Below are 9,396 nucleotides of genomic sequence, written 5' to 3'. Positions count from 1 at the left end.
CTGGGAACAGTGAGCATGTGAGTTCATTTTTACCTCTGGCACTATGTACCTTCATAAAGTGTGCTTATAATAGTTCTTGTACTTGATTAGCAAGTGCCACTATTTATTAAGTACATCTTCCGAACACATTGAAATACATAAAAAAAATTGGTGAGAATCCATTCTTTTTCGGATGGAGTGAATACTATTTTAGCTCGGGTTTTATTTTAAAAAACATAGTTCCGCAACAGATTAGTTGTGATTGTATCATTTAAGATGCATACATATACAGCAGTCAAAGAGGAGAAAGTTGAAGAAATAGTTGAAGACAGTATTGAGATATCACATGTAATAATTGGGAGTTGGCCTTTCTCAGTGTCATGAGTCATGAGAGAGGACCGCACAGTCACGGATATAAAGATACATAGACAGGGGAGATTGCATGCAGTTGTATACACAGCTTCAGGGTATTGGCCACACTAACTAGCTTCATAGGCTTGGACGGCGTGTATAATAAATTGCACAGATAAACAGATATGGTAATGCATGCAGCTCGCAGGCTGCAATATAACATAATTATATTGTACTACTCCGTCACGGTTAATTTTATACAGTTTTCTTTTTGGATGTCCCATCATTTCTATACATTCTCAAAATAGTAATTTTTTACATTATAAAACACTATCATTCTTTCACCAACTCCAATTCTATAATAATATTCCTCCAATATCTCAAATCTATTATTAAATATAAATGCGTCCCACCACTTTACCCACCTTTCATCTAACTTCACTCATTTCTTACGTTTTTTCTGGTCTTCGTGTCCAATCCCAATGTATATTATTCATTGGGACGGAGGGAGTATCACGCAAGACATTTATCAATCAAAAAAAATCGAACGAAAAAGATTGATATTACATGCTACCTTGAGCCATGCTAACAGCGCAACATAAAAAAAAAAGTGTGCTAATTGCATACAAGCCAAAACTCATGGAGCCCAACTCAAAAGGCACTTGTCCACCATACTACATTATTGTGGAGGAGGATTCATTTAAGCATTGAATTCAGATCGGTTTATAAATCCTAATCGTCTTCAATATTGAATATCGTTATCGAACTTGTAACATCAAGAAGACTCTAGGGAAATTCACCCAAAAAGTCAAGTACAGTTAATTTAAGTTGACATGTTACTATCAGGCTTCCTTCGCCTGGTGGTTGTGGTGCTATCTTGTTTTAAAAGAATCCTGTGTTTCATCATGCTCTTTTAATCTCCTCTTGATTAGTCTTCAATCAACACTCAGCTTAAACAAAGTGAAGGAGGAAGCAAACTACTCAATATGTAGGTTGGGCTGCAGCTTCAGGCCTCAACTCCCAACACCATTATGGGCTTCAAGACAATGCCAGATTATAAATTGCTTTCAGTAAGAGCATCTCCAACGGTGTTGGCTATAATCGTTGGCTAAATTGAACCTGTAAGATATTATGTAAAATTTGCTGAACCTGTAAGACATTTTGCTTCAATGGTACTGGCTATATTGGTTGGCTATAATTTAAAAATAGTATGTTATTAATATTTTAAATTGTTAAAATAGAATATATCAGCTCAATATGGTAATAAATGATGTACAATCTTCCTACAGATTTTCTTACAGACCTGTAGAGGTTCGACAAATTTAGCCATCCATAGGAGGTTGGCTAAATTTATAGACAACAGGTGAGCATGGTTGGAGTTCAGTTTTTGAAACTGTTGGCTAAATTTTCTTAATTTAAGTAAGCCAACTCACCTTTTAGCCAAGGGTTTTAGATGGTTGGAGATGCTCTAAGAGTGATTGGGCCCTTGTTTATGCAATTTCTATAAAATCTAGGATTATATGCCCTTCGACAGGAAAAAATAGCTCATTCTTAACATCTAGCACTTTAGTCTTGAGCATATTAGCAACACTATCTGCCAATAATTTTGTTAAAAAAAAGAGATTATACACATGAAAGAGTCTAATGACAACTGTGAATTTACAGGCGCATTTTAAGATGAAATAAAGAAAAGAAAAGGGGAATGATGATTAATTGCCATTTGCCACACCCGGAAAGAACATAAACACCATATTAGAGGGGAGAAAAACCTAATTCAGGCCTAAAAAGAAAGTACTAGAGCTGGCTAAAAACTGGACTCCTTGATTTGTGGACCCAAGTACTCTATTCCATCCATGGCTGACTCTCTAGGCATCTCAATCTCTTCCAACCATCCATACAACTTGCCCTCTTCTTCCTTTATCATACTACCATCTTCATCTGCATTTACACATTGGAATGATCAATACGTGTATATTAATTGAGTCTTACTTCGATAAAAACTACTAAATACAAACTAAAATACAAACAAATACTTTTAAGATGGAGAGGTTTGTGAGCCTTGACGATGGACCTCGAGCTGGCCTGCTGGAAAGGCTAAGTAGGACCTAGTGGGATGGGGGTGGGGTTAAGGATCAACTCCTGAGCTTGTCAGGAGCCTACGTGGACTCGAGGTAGATTGAGTGGGATGGGGGTGGGGTTAAGGATTAACTCCTGAGCTTGTCAGGAGCCTACGTGGACTCGAGGTAGATTGAGTGGGATTGGGGTGTGTCCCAAATGGATGATGTCATCTAGGAATGAGTAATGGCATATAGGACTACTTTCTCTTCATTTATATTTAAAGTTTATATTTAGTTGTTTGTATTTGATCATTAGTCTATATATATCAAATGATTTTTTTTTATGATACAAGTACTCAAAAGAAAAGAGGTTGATTATGTGCTTCTTGATATTAACCCTGTGCTTACTTGGTAAGGCAGTGTAAGGAGAGTCTTTGTAGTAAGAGCAGTCCCGGCCATCCTCTCTTGAATAAGGAGGTCCAAGAACATCTAGCACCGCGCATGGTGTTATAGCTGTAAACTCATGTATATTCCCTCCTGATGCTGGATACAGTACCGAACTATCACATGGCGCTGTAAACACATCATCCGCTTTCAACATTGCTAATCTCACTGCCAAACAATATCCGTCATCGTTTAGTCATTGGTTTTGCATCTTAGTTATATATGCAGAAGGTACTTCAACGTGGACCGGGAACTTACATTTGGAGGAAGGTTTATCGTCATCGGAGGAGGAGTTGCCATGATCAACCCAATCATATGCCTTGATGTGCATGGTGCCTAGTAGAAGCTTGCTAAAGACAGTCATTCCGGGGTGGTTATGTAAAGGAATCTTTGCTCCCGCAGGTAGAAAGAAAATGCACAGCTGCGACATTTATTAACAAGCAAACAATTAAATTCGACATTTATTAACAAGCAAACAATTAAATTCAGTATATTGTTTTCAGAGCGCTCATGCGTTTGAATCTAAATTACTTGTACCAAAAATTACCCGAGAACCGGAGAACTATACTACTGAACTTACCATATGATAACAACGTAATTATACAAAACATATAGTATATCTTACTTACAGAAAAATTCTGACAATTGTATATGGTTGTCTGAGTGACTCTAGGAATCGGATTAGCCGCACCGCTAACAGGATTAAAGAACTGAAGTTCCGGGCTAAGCCCAACATCCTCAGGCCGCATACCATCTACATGACCACACGATACAGCAATCTTTAGCCATGCCAGTGATAAATGCGTGCAACTTATTCTAGCTGAGATTACTATATGGCAGTGGATGAAAGTAGTAGTACACCATAGAATATTGTGAAGTTGAACTTACAGTTGGCTATTGAAAATTTCAGTTTTATTACTACGTACAAACTAATCCAACCATCGAAATCAGGTCGGATCTAGCATCAGTGACACGCCCCTTTAAAAATTGTGATATTTTTTTATCATTATAAATTTTACAAAATTAGAGAAGCGTCAAACAAATTTGAAAAATATAAAGATAACTGAAAAATTTGTTCAGTATCCTCGAAAAAAAAAATCCTACATCCTCCCTGACTGAAATGGATGGTAGGTGATTAATCAGTTCTAACAGGAAAAGAATGAAAGCAATGCAGGAAAATTTTGTTGTTTTGTATGAGACTAAGATAATAAAATATACAGTTGGGAGAAGGCAGAAAGGTCCACCAGGCTCGATGCTCACCAATAGAGACCAGCAACGTAATAGTGAAAATACTATGGGCTTAACTACAAAACCGGGATTGTTACTTACGAGGGATCCACATACAGACAATCATTTTATAATGAAAGCAAATTGCAGTACATCAAACTGTACGCTGTACCCGCAGCGTATCAGATTCATGTTCATGCATCTACCACCTTATCTATTTACACACATATTACATTCATGCACTTTATCCCATTTCCAATTGCCAATACTATCTTCGTACCTTAGCATCCTCGACATACTACTATACTTTGATTCTCCTTGCCCAATCTGACAAAGTTGACTTTTTCCTCTTAACCCAACCGACTAAATTTTGATTAAATTATTGAAAATCATTAATTTACATTGTTACTCAATCTACTAATCTACAAAACATGTGCAATCTTTATGATCTTATCTAATTGCATGCTATATAATCAAACTAACAAATCCAAACTGTCAACAAACTTACCGATAATCTGTCGAAGAATCTGCACATCCGGAGCAGAAGGAACCGTACCAGGGCCTCTAAAAACTTGCAGACATGATTCATAAAGTCTCTGCAACAGTATCTTCTTCGGCACCTTGTTCTTTGCTTCACAATCACCATGCTTATGCTTCTTGGTTCTTCGGCTGCTCACTCTCTTGTTCTTTGCAAGCCTCCCACTCACATACCCAACCTTATTTTTCATCAACTTCATCTCCATGCTCACCAATATGCAAAAAAAATCAACAAAAGAAGAGGAAAACTATAAGCTGAGGAGAGAGATATTGGAGAGAGATGAATGATCTTTGTGGAGGAGTATAGTGATATAACAACAGTGTTGAGAGAGATAAAAGGTGGGAGAGAGAGTAAACCATGGGCTATACGTATACTGGGGGTGGACGTACATTTAAATATTTTCAGTTAAATATATTAAATTGCTTGGTGTAGATGAGGTTTGGAAAAGGAGAAAAACAGGTGTAAAGTAGAAACAAATAGTTTTTCTCTTGTTTTGTGTTTTGCGGCCCCATGTTTGGATTGAAACAGCCTGAGTACAAGATTAACAACGTCCCACCGTTTTCCTTGTGTGGAGTAGTAAAGTGTGCGAGATCTTTTTGACAAACTACTGTGCCTGCATTGTGATTACACGTCATCGGTGACACCAATTTTATATTTATCACCTTCTCTTTTAATTTAAGATAAGGCCTACAAGTATTCATAAAACAAACATTATCTGGGAATTATGTGAGACGCTCATTTATTATTATAAGGTTGAAATTTATGTTAAAAGTATTTAACTGATCAAAGTAAATAAAATTTTCTAAACGAAATGCTTAAAAAAAAAAACTTTTTAAACGAAAAACATGTATTAAGTTTTTGCCGGATTCTTTCCTGAAATATTTTAAATCACACTGTAACATCCCGAATTTTCGGAATATTAAAAACTAATTTCACGACATAAATAATATCATTACTTAAATCAAAATCCACAAATAATATATAAGTCAAAGCAGGGTCAAACCCAATAATCAAAAGTCATATAGTCGGAGACGCAGCTCCATAAATCCAAACTAATAACTAATAAATTCATCAAATCAAATTATTCTTAATAAATACTACTCCCTCCGTCCCTTTTTATCTGTCTTTTTTGGGAAAAAAAACACATACCAAGGAATAATTGATTGTATAAACTTTTTCATTAAATACCTCTAATTAATATCTTGAAAATGGTGGAATACCCCTATTTCATGTCTTGGAAACATGAATTCAACCAAATTTTAAATAAGTCAAGCCTTGAAAATTGAAATTATGGAGATATGTTTGAAAAACTATCATTAAATTAGTTTTGAAAGTATAAATGGACAGATAAATAGGGACAAATTTTTCCTTCCAAATTGGACAGATAAATAGGGACGGAGGGAGTAAGTCTTTATTCACTAATGCAAATAATCGCGAAGCATAATATCCAAAAGTCCTCAATTTTATTTTCAAAATTCCTCCACATGATAGAACCTGAAATATAGAAAAACGGTTGAGCTACACAGCTCAGCAAGTAACAATTTGACTGTAAATAAATCTCAAAATCAATGGACGGTTTTATAAAACATTGTTTCTGAAAAGCAATAATAATTTGTAAAATATTTGCAAGAACAATTCCAACCCAAAGTTTATGTTTTAAAAACAATTTCATAATTTAAACAGAACGGAGCAGAACAGAATAAAACAAAACAAATTTTTTTTAAATATCACAGTCTTGCTCTACGGCCACACTTACCCAGTGACCGGGATGTTATTCTTATTCTTTCGCCACACTTACCCAGTGACCGGGATCTAAAGTTCAATAATCACGCGCCCAGCAGGTATCTAAAGTTGCACACTTGTGCGCCTACTACGTGTATCTAAGTCTGCCCTTAGCGTAAACTACGAACGGGTTCGAAATGTAGAGACTGTGTTCTAAAATTCACAAATACTTATATCTTATAAATTCGAAATCAAAACTCTTATATCTTATACGAAATTAAAAACAGAATTGAAATATCTTTTCAAAATTTAAAAGCGAGTCAAAAGTACTTACCTCAAGGTCGACACTTAAAATCCAAGATTAATAACACGAACAAATCCTATATATTTAATTAATAAACAGAATATAATTAATAAAAATCATCAGTTATAAAGCATGCAAGGATCAGTACTGAACTAGCGTCGGACAAAAACTTAAAACAAGGTATACTGACTTCCAATTTTATCAAGCAGTAGTTCTTAACTATTTCTTAACTATTTAAGAGCAAAGCACATAATCAGGTGTTAACAAGATTAACACTTTTACAATTAACCCATTTCATGCACATGCATAAAAGCTTTTAGTGTCACCATACTATTACTATTCTTTTCTACCGACTAACTTAGATAAATCAATATAGCCTGATCATTTTCTTATAATAATTTCATAATCACAGAATGAAATCTTAACTACGAAACTAAATCACATAACATATAAATCATGGCTTGCTATCCATAAAATTAAAATCAACAATATACGGATTAATTCTAACAAGTCAAGAAAGAAAATAATATTAAATATTAAACTAATACCCTACTACTGTAATAGTGCAGGTGTACGCATGAATCTTTTCGTCAATCGAATAATACTTGGCAGTGCATCAGAAATTGCGTATTGTGAGCTAGTGCAGGAAAATCTCATTATCAAAATTTATTTACAATCTAATTTATACATCTTAATATTCTATATAATAAAGAAATCACAAAATAATACTATACATAAATTACACGTGATAAACAACCCAAAATTTGCGATAACTAATATAATAATTTTTATAAAACAAAATATTCTATAATTTTCTCGTCATAAAAATTACTAGTTTGCAAAAACAAGAATGTTTTAATAATCACTAAAAAATTAGTTCATGTGCGCACCGAAAGATAATTTTGTAATATGCTATGCAATTCAACTCTACCATATGAAAATGATGATCATGACTAAAACCAATAGTGCTGCTAAACTCATAAGAGGACACAAAGCAATTATGAAATAACCTACCGTTGCAATCTAATTTAGTTTGGACAAGCGAATAAAAAAAATGACACTAAACCAGTTATCAATTAACATATGCTTGAACACATAAAACATACTCCCTCCGTCCCACCAGATTCTTTACAGTTTCCTTTTTTGGATGGACCATCCAATTCTTTACATTTCAAAACTTACCAAAAATAGTAAATGGGTCCCACCACTAATACCTAACTCATAATAACAATACTAACTCATAATAACAATACTAATTAAATAAAAATATTTAAATAAATAAATAAAATCACAGGATTTTACACATACTCTCTACGTTCCGTCCAATTTTTACATTCGAATTGAACGCAAATATTAGTAATGTTTTATATAAAAAATAAAATTATAGGTGAGATGGGGATTTATTAATATTATATACAGAAAATCTTAATATATAAAAGGTTGGGAGAGTTAAACATTTGAGAGAAAGATATCAAAAAATTAATGGGACAAATGAGTTGTGTTCTCGAGTTAAATTAAAACTATTAATTTTATGATCTTTAAAAATCTACCGCTGGTATAAGTTTTATAGTTTTTTTAAAAATTTGATGACAATGAAAATGATAGATTTTTATATAAAATTATGGATATTTAATAATTTTATAATTTTTTCTATAAATATCAAATTAGATGAAAAATTAATACGAGAGCTCAGTGGACTTATAATTTTATAGCTTTTCTCGTATCGTCAGATGTAACTGGGTCAACAGCTTCGAGGACCATAGTCCCATTTAAATATGGATATCTTTCGTTAAGCTAACTTTTATTTTTATTAATGAGGATCATCTAATGATAGGTTCTGCATATTTTTATGTATATTTTTTCACTGTTTACCGCATATTAATATTTTTATAAAATATAATTCTATAAATTATATTAAAAAAATTTAAATTTTGAATAAAAATTTAATAAAATAAAATTTAAAAAATTATATAAATATATTCAAAAAATTAATTAAAATTAAGCACATCCCCAGCTCTACTTAGTGTACAATTCAGGGGAGTCAAATGAGTAACTTGCATGATCATACACTATTATTCAAGAGTGCTATCTTCATGCTACTCTTTGACCCTTTTATTAACCCTTTTAGCCGGGGACAAAAGCAGAAAATAAAGTATAAAGGAATCTTTTTAAAGAAAACCTCAAACATAACACATAGCATATTTTTTATATACATGAAATCCGAAAATTTGTAACATTTGTAATCTTTTGGGGAATTATCAAGATATATTAATATTTGAGAGAATTAAATAAATTATATTTTTTTTTCAATTTTAAAGTATAGGTCATCTAATTTTCAAACACATATTATTATTTAAAAAATTTTGAAAGAAATATGTATTAATTTTTTTTTTTGATAATGAGAATGAATCTCAACGAATACGATTCGGTAATTCACCGTGATAATTCTTTCATTCAAGAAGGCTTATCATCTAACCGTCGGACATGCAAGATGACCAAGGAAATTTAGACAATAAAACTTTAATGTCCGAAAAGAAAAACCGGTCTTCTTCCAAGCATCCTGAAAATATAAATAAAGGAAAACAGAGAAATATAAGTCGATATATATAACATATTATATATATTATAGAAAAATAAAAGATAATAAAAGAAATATGTATCATTATTTTGAAAATGAGGAAATATACAGCAAGAAAGAAAAGTCTCGCTAACAGAAAACTGATCAAAAGAAAAACAAAAGAGGCGAGCAGCAGACCCGGCCCGCGAAATAATAT

At 33.0% G+C, this 9,396-nt stretch overlaps 1 protein-coding gene across 1 annotated transcript; it reads right to left on the bottom strand.

The window, feature by feature from the left end:
• Positions 1–1,909: 1,909 nt before the first annotated feature.
• Positions 1,910–5,009, bottom strand: LOC108224391 (plant cysteine oxidase 2-like). The gene is made up of 5 exons (XM_017398989.2): positions 4,567–5,009; positions 3,461–3,585; positions 3,090–3,252; positions 2,796–2,999; positions 1,910–2,268 (listed from the first exon to the last, which is right to left on the bottom strand). The coding sequence occupies exons 1-5, from the start codon at positions 4,799–4,801 to the stop codon at positions 2,135–2,137; spliced, it is 861 nt and encodes a 286-aa protein (XP_017254478.1). The 5' UTR covers positions 4,802–5,009; the 3' UTR covers positions 1,910–2,134.
• Positions 5,010–9,396: the final 4,387 nt, after the last annotated feature.

The sequence above is a fragment of the Daucus carota genome, chromosome 6, assembly GCF_001625215.2.
Source record: "Daucus carota subsp. sativus chromosome 6, DH1 v3.0, whole genome shotgun sequence".
Classification (NCBI taxonomy): domain Eukaryota; kingdom Viridiplantae; phylum Streptophyta; class Magnoliopsida; order Apiales; family Apiaceae; genus Daucus; species Daucus carota.
The sequence above is the reverse complement of the archived record's forward strand: the minus strand, read 5'-3'. Positions and strand labels throughout refer to the sequence as shown.

Coding starts and splice junctions, on each gene's coding strand:
- LOC108224391 (XM_017398989.2), bottom strand. CDS start 4,801: ATGGAGATGAAGTTGATGAAAAATAAGGTTGGGTATGTGAGTGGGAGG. Junction 3,253..3,460: donor ACAATTGTCAGAATTTTTCT/GTAAGTAAGATA, acceptor TAAATGTCGCAG/CTGTGCATTTTCTTTCTACC. Junction 2,269..2,795: donor TCCTTACACTGCCTTACCAA/GTAAGCACAGGG, acceptor GTGTAAATGCAG/ATGAAGATGGTAGTATGATA.